Source organism: Lactuca serriola, chromosome 5 (genome assembly GCF_051521515.1).
Source record: "Lactuca serriola cultivar US96UC23 chromosome 5, Lser_US96UC23_V15, whole genome shotgun sequence".
Taxonomy (NCBI): domain Eukaryota; kingdom Viridiplantae; phylum Streptophyta; class Magnoliopsida; order Asterales; family Asteraceae; genus Lactuca; species Lactuca serriola.
This window is the reverse complement of record NC_136412.1, coordinates 282,006,659-282,026,167: the sequence shown is the minus strand read 5'-3', so window position 1 is coordinate 282,026,167 and position 19,509 is coordinate 282,006,659. Positions and strand designations below refer to the sequence as shown.

The window sequence follows — 19,509 nt, the reverse complement described above, 5'->3', positions numbered from 1 at the left end:
TACATGATTATGTGGTGATAACAATATTGGTTCTATGTAGTTTAGGTTGGATAGCATGTGAACTCTTGGTCTAATGCCTTATTGTGATGTTCTTATCTGATTCTTTGCTTTCGGGTGGATCAATTGTTCGATTTTCTATCTGATCTTTGACTCCTTATGGCTTTATGTGATGAATGAAAGACCATGGTTGGTATCATGGCAACAATATGAAAGACCATGGTTGGTACCATGGCAACAATATGAAAGACCATGGCTGGTACCATGGCAACGACATGAAAGACCATGGGATGATCCCTTGTAATGGAGTTAGAGTTGGGCTCATAAACTCCCTAGGGTTGGGCCCGTCATGCATGATATATTTATGTGGGTAGGAGACCTGATTGTTCGGCTATAAAGTCGAGGCTTTGCTTCGATGCATTGTATGTATGGTGGAACATGTGGTATACTAGGGGACTCATTAAGCTTTATGCTTATAGCTGTGGATAAAATATTTTGTAGGTTGTTCGTGAGAAGAGCTCGACAAGACTGTACACACACATCGAAGATATTCGTTTTCGTGATTTTGTAAACTCATCTATGATAATGTATGGTTTCAATCAACAATTCGTACTCAATGATTTTGAAACAAAGGTTTTTATTTGGTTAACCTATTTTATGAACAAAAATCTTTTTGTAATTTTCAAGATGTTACAATACTCTTACTCTTTAAAACTCTTTAAAAGCAATCACACATACTTTTACTCTTTAAAGACTATATAAAACCAATTATACATACTCCTACTCTTTACATCTTTTTAACACTTTAAACTATTTAAAACTCTTAGGCATATTAAAATTCATTCAAATATTACACATAGAAATGAATTTATAAAATATAATAATTCACAAATTAAGTTCATAGACTTATATTCATGAGAGTAATGCACCTTAACATTTATCTTCACTTCCAATGTTGTATGAACACTTAATAATTACATATGGCTAACATTTATGTTAATTATCAATGGGTAAATCACTTAAGATCCTCCTAATCATGGCTTCAAGCCCTAATTATCTTAATTTAGCCACATCACAACATATAGTAAGTGGTAAGGAAGCCGTGGAAGAAGTTTGAATTGATTTAGACAAGTTTGGAATTTTGACCACAAACATGTATTTACTCGATTGAGTCAAGACGCAAGGGAAAACCTTAGTGGGAGCCCTCAAATCTTTAGGTGCAGTTGAATTTGTTTTGAATTTTTTGGTGTAATGCAATTTTTCCACGTGTTATCCCTAGCATTTTGTTATGGGTTTGTAAGTGTCAAGATGTGCCTTGACACTGGCCCGATCGAGTCTACCTACAACTCAACAATTTCAAACAATTTTTAGTTTATGATTGTCAAAACTCAATCCACACCCTTCCAAGATGTTCCAAACAACTCCTAAATCTCAATGGTCATAAATGTATACTAAAATCTTAAGGCCATTGAGAGTACTTCTCACAGACCACGAACCGCCTTAGCCTTCATATCCTTCCACCTCGCCATCACGAACCAGCTTTGGTATGAATATTACGACCACAAACCAACTTGTAGGAAAAACAGAGGAGGAGAAAAGTTAGAAGAAAAGTAGACGAAAACTATTAATCGCTGTGATTCGTGCTCCCCACCACATTCAACCGCGACAACAACGAACAACGGACACCCAAGGTGATGTTCTTGGTCGTCGTCCTTGCCAGCATGTACAATGGAACCCTCCGATGAGGATACTCTAGAAGTTTGGATAGTCTAATACTTATGCCATTTCAAAATCATTTGAATACTGTAATTACAACAACATCTATGATCCAAATAAAGTGTGAAAAAAAAAAAAAAACTTTTTTGAATAAAGTTGAAACTTTGTTGTATGTGTCACCAAAAATGATTTTTTTTCTTATCCCTAAAAACAAACATTTGTTTAAAATATATTATTACATCGTATAAAAATGAAAACAAGGAAAAGGGTTTGGTCACTTCGTATTTCCAATTTTATCCTTCCCGACTACAGAGAAAAAAGAGGGAGTGTGTGCGCAAAGAGCAGGGAGAAAATTGAATCTCAATCTATGAATGAATCGATGCGGTGTTCTTGACGACGACAAAGATGATGCTTGTTAATGGCTAATTCAACCTCAAATGCCACATTATTATTCATGGATTTGCCTGACGATCTGGAAACCGTGATTCAAGAAATGCTAATCGGAAAAAAAGCGATCCAGTGATGCGGTCGTGATTTGATTTGAGTTTGGAGAGTTTTCGTTGTTTTTTGTCGTTTTATTGATTAGTTTATCAAGAAAAAGAAGAGGAGATGAACGGTGGTGATGGAGGAGATGTCGCGGCAGCTCCGGCGGGTCCACCACCGCCGCTTGACTGGAAATTCTCACAGGTGTTTGGTGAACGCACCGCCGGTGAAGAAGTTCAAGAAGGTAAGTAGCTTCAATTAAGGTTGTTATTAATTTTTCTTATTATTACGTGGATCCGCAGATTTATATTAGGGTTTGGATAAAGTATGTCTTTGATCTGCTTCATGGATCGACACATTAGTGATTGATTGCTGATTATGAAAACAACTAAACTAGGTTAAATACAGGTACTTGACCGAGTTATTGATCCGAAGGATTATAATAAAATAAACAGAAAAACTTGCAATTTTACTCTGATCAAGTTACCGTTAATCAAGCTTTCTTCTTTTTTCCTTCATCACATTTTAAAAAAAATGCATGTTCAGGAGTTGTAAGCATCTGAAAGGATTCAACATCTTTCATTTATTTCAACATGCTTCTAGGAACTGTAGCTTGTTAAAATCATTGATATTAGAAGCCACTTTTAGTTATTTATGTTTTTGTACATATATTAACATGGGTATCTGATTCATACAACATGCATACATAACCACCTGTCTTTAATCTATTATCAAGACAAGGCAATGATTGTGCAATTTAGGTAGATGGTTATAAATTATAATTATTAACTGTACTTCCAATATTAGAAGGTTGTTGTTTAGTCTTCTATTCTTAGTGCACATATTTGGAGGAAGAATTGGATTCATGTGTTTGTATTCTCCAATCAAACACTTCCCTAAACTCATTATTTGTTGAAAACTTTCTATCCAGTTATATAGTTGCTACATTGTTGGGAATGACGTGTGGGGGTTGACACCTGTATCAATATATATATTTTTTTATTGTTTATTTTTGCTATTTATTAGAACCTAGAACTACTAGTTGGTGTCGAAATTGAACTTTCCACGTGCTTTGACTAACAGGATTGACCGAAAAAAGTCATATATTCACGAGAATCACCGATTTTTATTACTCAAGTGCTCATTTACAATATCATATAAATTGCTAAGATACACAATCTTTCGACTGTTATTGTTTACATCATTTCTTTCATTCTATCACACTGTCGCTAGATATTTTCTTTTTATATACTTTCTCAAAGGGCAAATCTGAATATCTAGATATGGATCTTTAGAATGAAGACACAAGCTATCCGATTTATTTGCAATTTCTTTTTCAGTTGATATCATCTCAGCAATTGAGTTTGATAAAAGTGGTGATCACCTTGCGACTGGTGATCGTGGGGGGAGAGTGGTATTATTTGAGAGAACAGATACAAAGGAGGTCAGTTATGCCAAAGTATTAGTATTTGTTAATGATTAATGATTTTCATTTCATTTTATATTTTTGCATTTTGTGCCCTTTAGTTTATATTTTTAATTTTTCATTTGCACATTATAATTTTGCTGCATTGTGTAGCATGGTGCAAGTAGAAAGGAATTAGAGAAGACTGATTACTCAATAAGTAAACATCCTGAGTTTCGCTACAAAACTGAGTTCCAAAGCCATGAACCTGAGGTTTCTTTTGGTTTTTTTGAACCCTTTCTCTTTGTTTTTATTTATTTATTTATATACTAGTTGCTGGATGATGTTTTATTCATACAACATCTCGAATTGTTTGATTCAGTTTGATTATTTAAAGAGTTTGGAGATTGAGGAGAAAATCAACAAAATTAGATGGTGTCAAACTGCCAATGGTGCCCTCTTTCTTCTGTCTACTAATGATAAAACCATCAAATTCTGGAAGGTAATTACTAATTACTCTAATCTCCTTGCATTTGTGGTAACATTTGCTTGAGAGTGCAATAAAACTTTTACAAGTATAAAAGATTCATCATAATCTCATGTGAAGTGCAAAATTTCTTTCTTTCATGATTAATAGAAGGCTAAAAATATCTCAACACCATGGTGTTGTTATACAGGTCCAAGAAAAGAAAGTGAAGAAAATTGCAAACATGAACATGGACTTTTCCAAAGCTGTTGGAAAGACCAATGCTGCTACTTCAAGTACATATATTGTAAACGGGGGATCCAAAGACAAATCTTCCATTGACTTCAAATTTCCTCCAGGTGGCATCCCATCACTGCGTCTACCTGTGGTACCTTTTCTCTTTACCACCCTCTTATTTTCCACTTTTTTCATTTTTTCACCCTTATCTTTCACTACTATGACATATTCCAACCTTATTTTGTAGGTAACTAGTAACGAAACCAGCCTTTCTGCCAGATGTAGAAGAGTCTATGCTCATGCTCATGACTACCATATCAACTCAATCTCAAATAACAGGTTTCAATATCAAGTTTCATCACCCAATAATTATATTAATTATAATCTACTAATCATGTGCCATGTCATCAGTGATGGGGAAACATTTGTCTCAGCTGATGATCTTCGAATTAACCTTTGGAATTTGGAAATTAGCAATCAAAGTTTCAACATTGTTGATGTCAAGCCTACAAACATGGAAGATCTTACTGGTACAAATTTTTTTAAACATAATTTTATTTTTTTTAATAATACTAATACTAATTTTATTTTTTTGTTATGACAGAGGTGATTACATGTGCTGAATTTCATCCTACTCATTGTAGCACGCTTGCATATAGTAGCTCAAAAGGATCTATTCGCCTCATTGATTTGCGTCAGTCTGCATTATGTGATAAACATTCTAAACTGTAAGTTTTTTTTTTTTGTGTGTTTTATATTTAAATTAAAAAATTAAAATAAGTGTTTAAAAAAAAATATTGTTTTTATAGATTCGAGGAACATGAAGCACCGGGTTCTAGATCATTCTTCACTGAAATAATAGCTTCTATTTCCGATATAAAGTTTGGAAGGGGTGGGAGATATATACTTAGTCGTGATTACATGACTCTTAAGGTTTGTAATTTTTTTTGTATACAAGAGAAAATAGCATAAAATAGCAACATGCTTATATATATATATATATATATATATATCTATATATATATATATCTATATATATATATATATATATATATATATATATATATATATATATATATATATATATATTTTTTTACCCGTAATAGCAATTGACTTACAAGTTTCGTTTTACATATTGGTATTATGGGTAAAAATGTAATTATGTTGGTGTTATGGGTAATTATATAAATTAGGTTTATGATTTATGGTGCTTTTTGCAGCTATGGGACATCAACATGGACTCTGGTCCAGTTTCAACGTTCCAGGTGCACGAACATTTACGACCAAAGGTATAACATAACTTTGACCATTTTTATAACCAACTTTTTTTTTTTTATTTATTTTTTTGATAATGATGTTTTTTTAATTTTTTATGTTGGTTCAGCTATGTGATTTATATGAAAACGATTCAATTTTTGATAAATTTGAGTGTTGTTTGAGTGGCGACAGCCAGCGAGTGGCAACTGGTTCTTACAGGTAATAATAATTTTTATTTATTTATTTTTTAAATTGTTATTTTTGTTTGTTTGGTGTCCGGTGTTCCAATCACTTTTTGATATGAATAAAAATGATTTCAGCAATTTATTCCGTGTGTTTGGGTGTGGGCCCGGAAGTACTGAAGCAACTACCCTTGAAGCTAGCAAAAACCCAATGAGGTAATAATAATAATCCACAAATTTCTAATTTCATGCAGTCCCAAATGTACTCTAATTTGCTGACGTGGCATAATTTGCAAAAAATATAAGTATATTTGGACAATCAAATCATAAACTAAAAACAGGGTTAAACTTAAGTTATATTTTCCCCAAGTTTTGTATTTCTTCTAAATTTGACAATTTAAAAACACAACACAACACAACACGGATACCATTTGTAGGAGACAAGTACAGACCCCTTCAAGGCCTGCCAGATCTTCTCTAAGCAGCATAACACGTGCAGTCAGAAGAGGTTAGATTTAATTTTATGACTTAGAACATTCTCATTAAAATCTTATTTATAAAATAATATATAAAAATAAAACAGGAGCAGAGAGCCCAGGGGTGGATGCAAATGGGAACTCATTGGACTTCACAACAAAGCTGCTCCACCTGGCATGGCACCCAACAGAAAACTCAATCGCGTGTGCTGCTGCAAACAGCTTGTACATGTACTACGCATGACCATCAAAATCATAAAACTAAACTTAACAAAATATATCACCTCCGTCTCTCTTTTTTTCAGATCCCATGATAATATCTGCTTCTTCGTATTCAAATGTATTCCTTTTATTTATTTCTTCCAAAATATAAACTTCTCCTTTTTGTTTCTCTTTTTTCATTTTCTGGTTGGTAATGGTGGGTTGAAGTGAGGAAGAAAGATTGAAAACTGTATGTAGCTCTCCTACAACCTTATTGCATTTTATTTTTACTTTTAGCCTCTAAAGTTAAAACTCAACATATCATCATGTCATGTCATGTACTTCTATTGTCAATCCTCATGTTTATATTTTTTTTATATTTATTAATTATTTCTCTCGTATACCTCTATTTATTTATCGCTTTTCTGTTTTTACAATATACTTTATGAGTTGCGTTTCAAACTGATTTTTATCTTTTAGAATGTAATTTCAAAATGGGATAATGACTTAAAAGGGTAATATATTTTTCGATTTATACACATTTGGTCACTGAGTTTTTTTTTTCGTTCACATTTACCTCTTAAACTTGTTGAACTGTACACATTCAGTCCTTATGACCGGTTATTTCAGGTTAGCCGGGAAAAATGATTTAATAGGGTAATATATTTTTCATTTTGTACACATTTAGTCTTTAATATTTTTTTTGTTTCAAATTAAGTCATTTTTGTTTTTGTACACATTCAGTATTTATGAATGTTTTTTTTAGGTTTTTCTCACGACATTTTACATGGGACAATCATTGATGAAGTGTGTGAGGCTGTTGATGTTTATGTGTAATGTTTCATTTTCACAACTAAAAAATTCCATTTTTAAATAAGACAAAACTCCCTAATTATAAATCCATTATTAAGAAAAAACGTTTATTCCAAAATATATTTATCAAAAATCAAAGTAATATAAGAAAATGTGTAATCCTCAATAATGTTGATGAGTGTGTATAGTCATGCATTCGCCTTCCCCTGACCAACGATAGAACCTGAAAACATAAATAACCGGGTAAGCACAAAGCTTAGTGAGTTTCTCCCAAAATACCCAACACAACAAACATATTATTATGCATAACGGACCCACACTCATTAGATTGGTATACCTTGGCCCAATCAGTCATCGGACTGGAATGCCAACATGCAACATGTCCAATCAGTAATCGGACTAGAATACTCAGGGTTTGTTGGTATGACGCCTTAATCCAACCGCTATTCTCGACTCTTCGTGCCTACATCTTATAGCCGGCCCGCACCAGGTATCTTGACCTACAACATATAGCAGGACCACCTGAAACTATCCCACCACCATATGACTATTCCACATAAGATGTCGTGAGAAAAACCTAAAGAAATCATTAATGAGTACTGATGAATAAAAAACAAAAATGACTTATTTTGCAATAAAAAAAATATTAAGGACTAAATGTATACAAAAATATTAAAGACTAAATGTGTACAAAATAATAAATATATTACCCTATTAAGTTATTTTTACCGGCTAAATGTGTAAAAATTGAAAAATATATTACCTTTTTAAGTCATTATCCCTTTCAAAATTTATATTTGAGGGTTTATGACTTTATGTTGTGAGTTTATAATCAAATAACAATCGATTTATTGATGAATGTTTTTTTATTTGAATACAAACCTATAACTAGCGATTTTAAATACATGTTTCATTATATAGTAATTAAATAAAAATACGTTCACCTCAATTCTATTTCCAACTAGTTTATAACCCGTGTAAACCATGGTTATAAAATTGATTAAATATTCATAGTAAAAAATTCAAAATTATTAATCAATTATTTTATATAAAATTTTAAATGCATTATTAATTAAGAGATTTTTTATTAGTTATGTAAAATTATAATTATTGATTCAAATAAATATGTGTAATTAATTTATCATATATATTAGACTCTTTTTATTTGTGAACTAATGAAAACAATAATATAAAATTTAAAATTTAAAATAAAGAATAAATAGATTGACAAATAACATCACATTAATTAGGAGGTTTAATGAATTTAAAATGGAGAATTAATAGAATGACAAGTGACATCATATTAATTCTAATATTATAACACTTGGCAAAAGGACTACTCTTTTATTAGTATAGATTTGAAGCAAAAAAATGGTAATACTTTAGATATGGAGTTGTATTGTTGTCTTTTCAATATGAAGTTGAACTTTTACGTCCTTCATATTTTAGGTTTGTTAGTTTCTATTTTGTTTTAATTAACTAACTATAATTTAAATCATTTAATAAATCATGTTTATAAAAGTTAATATGTATATTGAATTCATATAAAATTTAATTTAATAAATATATAAGTTGAAGGATCTTTTTGATAATCTTTATAAGTGTTGAACAAATATATACCAAAAAAATATTTTTTAGAGTAAAAATGTAGTAAATCCAATGTTTTAAAAACCGGTTTTTTAGTTGAACCGGTATGGTGACCGGTTTCCGGTTCAACCGGCGGCTTAACCGGTTTCTATAATTTTCATTTTTTTCTTATTTTCCTACACATACATACATATATAAATCATAAATTTGACGTTTACAAGTTAAAACATTAAAAATATACATAAAAATAAGATATAGATCAATTTAAATACATTAAAATAAAACATAACAAAAAGTTTTAGTGTTTTACATCAATTCATATACTTCTAAAAGAAAATAAATTATAATATCGAAACAAAATATAGTTTTAGAAAAATACAAACACATCAAAAAACTTTATAACATTTACTATATATTTTTATTTTGAGAAAATTAAATAAATCTGAAAAAAATCATCAAAGTTTATTATGTACATAGTTCTTGTCCATGTGTTTTTATTTGGTTTGACCGATTCAACCGGGTTTTTAAAACATGCCAGTTCAATCCGATTTAAAAATCGACGTAAAATCGGTGATAGTTGAACCGCTTTCTCCCCTGATTCCCGGTCCAACCGGTTCAATCGGCCGGTTCAAACTGGTTTTTTAAAACATTGAGTAAATCTAGAAATGAAATAGTATTTGTTCTGTTTTTTAATATATTTTAAAGTAAAGAAATAAAATTGGATTGGAGTCTTAACTTTTTATTTACACTTTTGATGTGAAAGGTCCATCCTTGGTTCTTTAGGTGCTATCACGTGCAAATTTGCTTAAAAAAAATTCGTTTCAATACATAACGATAGATTGACATTCTGTGAACTCTATGTGGGCAACATTAAGTTGGATTATATTTCAATTGAGTGGTTTGTTAATTTAGACATATGTTATAAAACTTTTTGTGATCGTTTTCTAAAAAAAATAATTAGAAGAAAAAAGTTTGGTTTGTAAATTTAGACATGTTTTAAAACCTTTTGTGATCTTTTAGACATACGTTTTAAAATCTTGTGACCTTTTTTTCTAAAAAATGTAATACGTAGAAGAAAAAACATGTCTGATTACTTGACACTTGATAGTTGACACAATTGAATTCGTTTTAAGGATAAAATATTATGTATGGATAAAAAAAATATTATGTACAAATCAATTCCTCTATTTAAAACCCAGACCAACACCACATTCCACTGAAATGATTTACAAAAAGTAAATGTGAAAAAATAAAATAAAACAGTTTCATACCTATTTTTTATCGTGACTTTATACTTTATAATTATTGAAGATTTACGCTTCAAGCGTATTTATGTACAATACTTCCCTAAATAAGAATAACTTGGGACCTAAGCAATAATAAGATACACACAAAGTAATAACCAATCATAATCTACTACTAAGTGCTAATAGTCCCCAAAATGCTTAATGGAAGGTCCTTAGATGCCAAGACTATCACAAACTCCACAAATAAGACGAGGCAATCATTTAGTGAATATATCAATGAGTGGACATCACGAAGGACCATGTAAGACCCGAACTTCTCCACAAATTGCTTTTTCAATATGTTTGGTGTGTTAATGTTGAACTGGATTTCTGGAGAGATAAATAACACTTATGTTGTCATAATAAGCAATGATGACGATAGTGAGCAGACAATGAAGTTCAAGAAAAAAATGTGCAACCAACATGTTTAGGAAACCACATTTACAACTCCTCAATGTCCCACTTTAGCACTTAAATGAGATAAAGTAGGTTGGCGCTTTGAGGACCATGAACAAGGTCATATGTAACACACGTTTTGACAGGCAAAACTTTTGCTAATTATTTCGATTACCCATGGAACAGACTTGAGTACGTTGGGTGTACACAAGGTACGCACGACGTACTCCTATGCATGTGCGAAGCAGGGATGTCCCCTACGTATGTTGGGTGTACCCATGCGCACGCAGGGCGTATGCAAGCCAGGGGCAAACCCTAATTTTTAGGGTTTGCATCTTATTTAAGCTCATTAATCCCTCATTCACCTTATCAACCTCCATTTCCTTTCTGAGCTAATCTCGAAACCCTAGCCATCTTGAGAGCATTCTTGAGCTTACTAAGAATTTTTAGGTGTTCTTTTATGATTTTGAAGAAGAAGAAGGCTTGATAAGCATTGGACAAAGAGGAGCTTGTAGATCTAGAGGTTGTTCATCATTTCTAGCTCATTGGAGGTTTAAAGTCTGAAACTTGTTCATTATAAGTCTAGATCTAAGTTTGCGGAAGAACTTAGCATATTTTGGTCCCATAACTTTGATCTCATGGAGTATGGACTACTCCAGACCATTTGAGCTGTCATTTTGGGCTCTTAAGAGTGCATGAAGTCGTAGAGTTTGTATCTTGGAGGTTAGAACTCAACCATGCATGAGTTGGTGACCACTTATGGGAGATAGAAGGCTTAAATCCGCGATTTGAGTCCCATTAAGTAACGCAAAAACATAAAGTTTTGCAACTTTATGGCTTAATACACTTTAATGAACTTGGATTTGAATTTGGACGTTAAAAGATTAATGGGTTAAGACATTTGGAGTGGTTTGGCTGTCCGACCAGTACGTCGGGCATATTCCTGAGTATGCTACCCGTATTGGGCCAGCGTCCTGATTCCGGATCAGCAACATACGATGGGCGTATGAGCCAAGTACGCCGTATGTACGTCCGTCTGTGGGCCTTTGGAGTTTTGGGATTGGGATTAGTTGGGCTTTTTTCCTTGATTAAGTTTGGGCCTTAGGCCTATTTATGGTATCTGGTTATTTGTGGGATTTAGACCATCATAGAGCTCTTGGGCCCATCTTGAGCCTTAGGTCCTTTTTAATTGGATATGGAATGCCCTTTGGGCTAGTTTGGATTTGGGCCTTGGTGGGGTAGGCCCGATAAGGCAAGGATTAAAAAGCATTTTGCCCTAAAAGTCAGGATTTAGGGTTTGAACTCTCAGGTTGGATTATTGACCTAATTTATAATTAGGGTTTTATAATTGTGATTTAGTGAGAGGATTTCGCACCACAACTACTATCACCACCTCTACCACCACAACTGCCATGCCACCACCACCACCACCACCACATCCGCCACCAACCATCACCCCCACCACCAACCATATGTGTTCAATGTTCTAAGTGAATACTTATTGTATTAGAACTAGCATGTAACTTTTCGAGGAGATAAGGAGACTTACGATAGTTAACATTGGTAACTTTGTAAATAGTGTATGGATACCTATAGAGTGGTATCGTACAATTAGAGTATGTTTGGTAAAATAATAGTACCTTTGGAGGAGTATTGTACATGTGAATTATATTTTCAACTGACGGGATGATAGAACTTTGGCGTGATCCGTGAAGTCGTCCCATCGCCTGACATTTCCATCGTCGGCCAGATTGAAGCAATGTTTGCTTGCGGATTAAGAAGAACTAAAGATGGTGATGAATACTCCAGTGATATCGAAGTTGAAATTATATGAGATGCTATGAAGAATTTAGAGAATTCGAGAAAGATAAAAGGAAATGCCAACATATTTTTTAGACTTAATAGGTCGAGACTTTGTCTAACTATACGAAGTAGTATGCAATTCGAGTGATGAGTTAAAGAGTTGATATGTACCATATACAAGATGCTCTGACTTACTGTTTGATAATACTGAATGAAAATTGACTTTTATCACATCCTTATGAGAATTCCTCGATATGTTAAGCCAAATTTAACATTCAAGACTAGGATGAAGAATATAGTCATTGATTAGTGAAATGTTAGGTAACTTACTTCTTTAGTAAGATAGAATACTCAACTGAAGTGGCGATACATATACATGTATTATACGAGGAGAGATGCTAATGTTAGGAATGACAAAGAACTAACTGGAAGATAATGGAACATGCTGAAATGTAGACTTCTTAGGATTGACTCCTATAGAGTAGATAAGAAGAAGATAAATAGTTGAGAAGCAAACTTGTTAGGGTTGAATCCTATAAAGTAAATGACGATGAAGTGAAGAGATAGAACGATGTACATGGTGACTCGCATGAGTTAGAAGATGGTACAAGTAATTGGAGAGAATTTGTCTCCATACCACTATAGTAAATTCTAATAAAGTATACCCTACATAATGGGGACTATATCGGAAGGAATACGAAGAGTTTAGAAGTAGAGTTCCTAGAGAACTAAGAAAAGTGTTAGAATATGCTAGATCGAGCATATGCACAAGAAGAATCCTAGAAGAAGAGTATATGAAACTTTAATATGTGCTCAGTAAAGCACGTGGTTATTGTTAAGGTGCCTAATAAAGACGCGAAAATCCTAGTAGAGTCTAGGAAAATTTGTTGCATGTGATCACTTGATCACATACATACATACACACACACACACACACATATATATATATATATATATATATATATTAAATGGCTTTGTGGTTTTCATGTATAATGACTTTAGGAACTGTGAGACAATTCTTGGGATGAGTATGAATAGGTGTGAAAGGTAGTATAGGTATGTACTACCGGAAGCACATGATTCACATTTGGATCAGGAAGAGTTAGAAGGTTACTAAGGCATTGGCAGTTGATTTTGTTTCGTTTGTTTCTATCATCACCTGCGATACGGTGATGTTTAAGAAAGTAGTTTTTGACTCAGACCCTGATGGTCATGAATAATTGAGTCCGAGCAATATAGATTTGTTTAAATGAGTTAATTGGTTATGAGAACCTTGTTTGAAGTAGTAACCAACTGTAGTCGTGAAATTAGAGAAGGAGATGATCGACATAGGTATTGTAGCCTTCATTAGAGTTGAGAAACTGGTTGCTAAAAATGTTACCTGCTATGATGTGGTTGTAGGATGTTCTTCCTTGATCAAAGGAGGAAATATCAGATTGTTAACACAATATGGAAGGTACCTTCATTGTTAATGTCTATCTTGGAGAGGCAGGAGTATAGTTCGTTATGCATCTGTTGTGTCGTGCAATGGAAGGTCTTTAGAGTGAGACCATTTGGTCAGTTTCTGTAGCCAAAGTAAAGGCCTTATCTCGGGTTGAGTTTACGACTCAATTTAGGAAGGAGCGGGAGTCTCCGATGAGAATCAAGTTTGTGATTTAAGAGTTCAGATTAAAGGTCCATCTGTGGATGAAAGAAAAAGTGCAGGTTCTAGCACCACCTTTGGTGAATAAGTTCAGCTTATCTGATTTTCCCTCAGTAGGATAAGATAGCTATTGTTATTGTAGCTGATATGTGAAGTTGCAAGTGTCTTGTGCGCATTTGCACCTACATGTTTTAGATATGATTGGAAGGATCATTACAAAAGGTCAATTGGAGCACGACAAGGTTAAATATCCTATAGAAGAGGGATGAATTGTAATAAGATCAATAATCGTCATTGTTGCTAGTGATTTCTATTACATTAGTAAAACCCTCTTGTATCATTTTATACATGTGTATGTTGGTAGGTGACTTCGTGCTTGTCGTGATCTTGATCAAGCCTCAGTTGTGACGTACGAGAAGATCACTCGTTGTGGGCATGAGTAGTGATAATATGTTAGGGATGTTAAAGTCATTGATATGACAATCAAGAATTTCTTCCAAGAAGAAAGAGAACTATGACCCACATAGGCAGAGCCAACATAGGCTTTGATCGGTTGTAAGTAGTTGTAAATGGGAGTTTGAACCCAAGTAGGGAGAACCAACCATTAAGAAAAAAGTGTGAAAGGAAAATTGACTTTAGATTCGACGTTAAGATCATAAGAGTTGCAACACAATAAACTAGAAGTTATTAGCTTCGATTTTGTTATAAAGATGATAGAATGGATGTTTCAGTTGGAAAGTAAGAAAACGACATCAAATATCATGAAGGAATTTGAAACCTTTACCTATATCTATGGGTAATGGGATGATTTTATCTTAGATCTTATCATCAATTATTCCAAGAATGGTGTAGAACCACGATGTATCATGGATGATAGTCAACCAAGTGATAAAAGTATGCATTTCTGGACATTACATATATGGAGAATTGGTATATAGAGAATGTTTTCATGAGACTCATTATCATGAATAATTAAAGATTTGATTTAAGATTATCTCAGGAATATCTTGAAAATACTATGTTGGTGATAATGTGAAAACTGTTGTAGTCCGAAAAAGTGGAAACTTGAAGAGGACACGAAATAGTACAGTTCGCGAACTTTGTCATCTAATCCTTAGAGATAAAAGGGATGGTTGTGTGGAAGAAAAGTAGTGAGAAACTATCATTTAATTATAGTGAAACTTTAATCAACAGAGTTGATGTCTTGATGATAACACTAGGTCGATAGGCTGATAAGTTGTCATAAAGGAACCTAGGACATTATGTTGAGTATAAGACAATAGAGGGAGTTGATTTAGTATTGTGGGGGTAAGGTACAAAGACAATTATTACTTAGGAAAACTAAAAATCGGTGGCGGAGAACGCAGTTATTCGCTGAGTTTGTGATTTCTGGGACAAAATCATCGTAAGTGGGGGAGAATTATAACTCCCGTAAGTTAGGGCTAGAGGTTTAAGTGATTTTAGTTATAAATATTCATTTAATTGAATAATTAATATCCTTGAATAGGATAATTATTCATTATACTTGTTACAGGCTATATAATATCCATTAAATATATGCACGTTATGTGAACAAATATTATAAACTAATATTTATAGAAAGTCTTAGTACAGAATTTACAGTATAAAAATAAATATTATTTAGGATAAATAACCTTAACAAAAGTTGTAGTAGTCGTGATGACGATCCCATAGATATAAACAACGCTCAAATCTGACGTCATATGCGGAAGTTATGATTTTTCGAAGTTTCGCGTTCAGCCCTACACAACAATGTGTGTCATAAAAAGTAAAAATGAAGATTGGTTGCTTTTTAGCAAAATTAATGTAAAGAAGAATCTAAGTACTTGTAAATATGAATCCTTTGATATATAGAACATCGAGAACGGAGTTCGTATCAAAAGTTGTGATTTTCGCAAAAGTTTTAATAGTATAAGCATTTATAAATTATAAAGTAAATATAGATCTGCGTAAATGAGTTGATTGGTTATGAGAACCTTGTTCGATGTAGTAACCGGTTATATTCATGATATTGGAGAAGGAGATGATCTAGGTGATCGACATAAGTATTGCAACCTCCGTTAGAGTTGAGCAACCGGTAGCTAGAAATGTTACCTACTATGATGTTGTTATAAGTCGTTCTTCCTTGATCAAATGAAGAAAGATCGGATTGTTAACACAAGATGGAAGGTTTCTTCCATGTTAATGTCTATCTCGGAGAGGCAAGAGTATAGTTTGTTATGCATATGTTTCATTAATGGAAGGTCTGTAGAGTGATACCATGTGGTCCGTTTCTGTAGCCAAAGTAAAGGCCTTATCTCGGGGTGAGTTTACATCCCAATTTAGGAAGGAGCGAGAGTCTCCGATGAAAATCGAGTTTGTGATTCAAGAGTTGGGATTGAAGGTAGAATCTGCCATTACCAATAACCCTATTTTTGAAATCATTAAATGGAAATGTAGCGTTACATGTAACCTAGAATTCACCATCGCCGATTGACGTCGTTGATGTGATGGTCCAATATGATAGTCGTGCTTATTATATTGGTGACCATTATTGATGGTGAAGGCGTAGATGCTAGAAAATAAGCGGTACAATTCATTCATGCTGACCTGATGCAAGTCGAAGTCAATGAGAAAAACGATCTCTCACACACAACGGATTCATCAGATCCCTAGCCATTAATGGACTCCTTTCACTCTGATCGATCACTCCATGGTCCTTTATGAGATCTTTCTCTTCTTCCTCCGGCGTTCGCACATTCATCACCAGAGATCTCTCTCCTAAATCAATCTGGTTTGGTCACCACCTTCATCTCCTTCCTCCATATCGACTGCTTGTAAGATTTTATTTTTCACTAGGTATGAGACTTGTGTACTACACGAGTTTGTTTATATATATATATATATATATATATATATATATATATAGGTGTAAACATTAAACATTTTTAAAGTGCTACATTTACATAAATACAACTGAAATGATGAACAAGTAAATAATTCAATTTATATTATTAAGAAAAATATTGACATATTTTAAATTGTTATGTTGAATATAAAGGTGTCAACAATAAGTATTTTTTAAAGTAAACTTTTAAAACAAATACAAACGGATAGATAAATAAGTAGGTAATTGAATCAATACTAATAAAAAACTAATGACATATTTTGAATAATTGTTACGAATCAAAAATTTCCAAAAACTTCTTTGAATACAAGATTAGATGTCATATTGTTAAGTTTACGTTATTGCCTAAAATTAATATTATTAATCTACTTATTCTTTTAGCTTTGGAAAATGCAACATACAACTACCCATGAGTGAATACTGGTCGTCTAAAAAACAACCCGAATTTCGATAGCGATTCTCCTTGACTCTTGTTTACTGTCATCGAAAAATATACAACCAATGAAAATTGTATTTTTTTGAAAATTTTAAGTAATCATTTTACTTGAAGATGTCAAGCACATTCTTGGAATAAACATACGATTTCCTATATTACTTCCGGAAATTATCTCTACTTGTATAACACATTTACCCAATGTTATAACCCGTAGGCTCGTTCCATTACACAAATAACATTTCTAATCGATATTCTTTAGCAACATAACTGGAACATCGATTTTTAATACAAACTTATGAATAGGAAAACCTGACAGTTTAAAACCATTTAGAATATCAGTCGAGTATAAACTCTCATCGAATTCACCATGAACAAAATCTGAATGACAAATAGTATTTGGACTTAAATGTTCTTTATCATCTCCCGAACTTAAGTATTCTCTTTCTTGAAAAAAAACATCAAATTTTTGGCATTTTCAAGAATAAAAGGATATACAAATACAATTAACGAACCAATAGGATCAGATGAATTGTAATGAAAACATCATTTGGGATATCAACAATTGACTTGCCATTATTTAAATAACGAACCTTTCCTTCCCCTATATCCAAAAGGCAGTTTGCAAATGTCGTTGTTTCTTCAATATCAAAAGTTTGAACACTTAACTTTATGTTTTTCGTTAATCTTAAGACTTTTCAATTTGACCAAACATCGGAGGAACTTAATGAAACATTCATAATTTCTTCTCTACTTCCATTATGAACAACATGTAGAATATGTCTGAAACCGCCTCCAAAAATAATTGATTTTTCGTCAAATAGCAAATTTGAGTTGCTACGAAGATCACAACACAATATATCCTTCAAAGATCGATCGGACGCTTCAAATGCATGCTTATGAATCATAGTTGCCTCATCAGATATAATCACCAATGTTAACTATAACAACTCAACAACATCATTGTTCATCGTTATAAAACAAAAAGATTCCTCATTAAGATTTAGAAGAAATTATAACGCGAGAGTGTGTTGTCCTACTACTTCCTGTCAATAACAAGCAATACCACTTTAAACAACATTTAAAACGATTTCACCTACATCTGCTATATAAAAATAACAATAATGAATAAGAAAATGTATTGGTAATGTAACATGAAAAACTGATACAATATAAAAAACTATTTTATAAGAAAATTTAAATTAAAAAAATGAATGACAATGAAATTAGTTTGAGTGGTAGATGAAAGTTTACTTATTACTAATATAGAATTAACATTGAAATATGTCAAAATATAAGTTATTATAATATAACTATAATTAAAAGAGAAAATGACAAAAATAGCCATTTACACTAATTACATTACAAAAATAGCCAAAAAAAAAACCGAAGTTGCAAAAATAACCATGAATTTCGCAGATGGAATAGTCTCATCTGTGAAATGGGCTTTCCATCTGCGAATGTACAAACAGCTAAAACACAACTGTGCTTTAGCTGCTTGTACATTCGCAGGTGGTTTATTTTTTTTATTTTTTTTTTCTCTATATATATTGAAATTGTAGGGTAAAATCGCAGATGGATAGCCCCATCTGCGATTTACTCTGATTCCATCTGTGAAATTGCGGTTATTTTTTATTATTATTTTTTTTAAGTTTAACTATGAAATCAATTGGTTTGTAGCTCGGTTATATCTAAACGTACATCACCAACATCAACATAATGCCCGTAAACATGATTTTTTTTCATTTTTTTGACTTGATTTTTTTTTTCTTTTTAGTTTTATCTACCACACGCCTATTCATAACTTTAACTTCTTGTTCGGCAACATTATTTCATAGTTAAACCAATTGATTTCATAGTTAAACTTAATAAATTAAAAAAAATTAAAAAAATAACCACAATTTCACAGATGGAATCAAAGTAAATCGCAGATGGGGCTATTCCATCTGCGATTTTACCCTACAATTTCAATATATATAGAGAAAAAAAATAAAAAAATAAACTACCTGCGAATGTACAAGTAGCTAAAGCACAGTTGTGATTTAGCTGCTTGTACATTCGCAGATGGAAAACCCATTTCACAGATGGGACTATTTCATTTGCGAAATTCATGGTTATTTTTGCAACTTCGGTTTTTTTTGGCTATTTTTGTAATGTAATTAGTGTAAATGACTATTTTTGTCATTTTCTCTAATTAAAAAGTGTTTTTTTACCGATTAAA

The 19,509-nt window shown here is 32.5% G+C and overlaps 1 protein-coding gene across 2 annotated transcripts; it reads left to right on the top strand.

Annotated features, from left to right (window-relative positions):
* Positions 1-1,978: 1,978 nt before the first annotated feature.
* On the top strand, positions 1,979-6,716 carry LOC145054478 (serine/threonine protein phosphatase 2A 55 kDa regulatory subunit B beta isoform-like). 2 transcript variants are annotated; one of them, XM_079002685.1, is made up of 14 exons: positions 1,979-2,440; positions 3,537-3,640; positions 3,776-3,874; positions 3,984-4,103; positions 4,279-4,455; positions 4,552-4,643; positions 4,716-4,834; positions 4,909-5,032; positions 5,114-5,237; positions 5,525-5,593; positions 5,689-5,780; positions 5,882-5,959; positions 6,181-6,251; positions 6,333-6,716. In XM_079002685.1, exons 1-14 carry the CDS (start codon positions 2,323-2,325, stop codon positions 6,461-6,463), a joined length of 1,518 nt encoding a protein of 505 aa, XP_078858811.1. In that variant the 5' UTR covers positions 1,979-2,322; the 3' UTR covers positions 6,464-6,716. The 2 variants fall into 2 exon arrangements, with proteins under 2 accessions (XP_078858811.1, XP_078858810.1); XM_079002684.1 differs by having other exon boundaries at positions 1,980-2,440; positions 6,327-6,716.
* Positions 6,717-19,509: the final 12,793 nt, after the last annotated feature.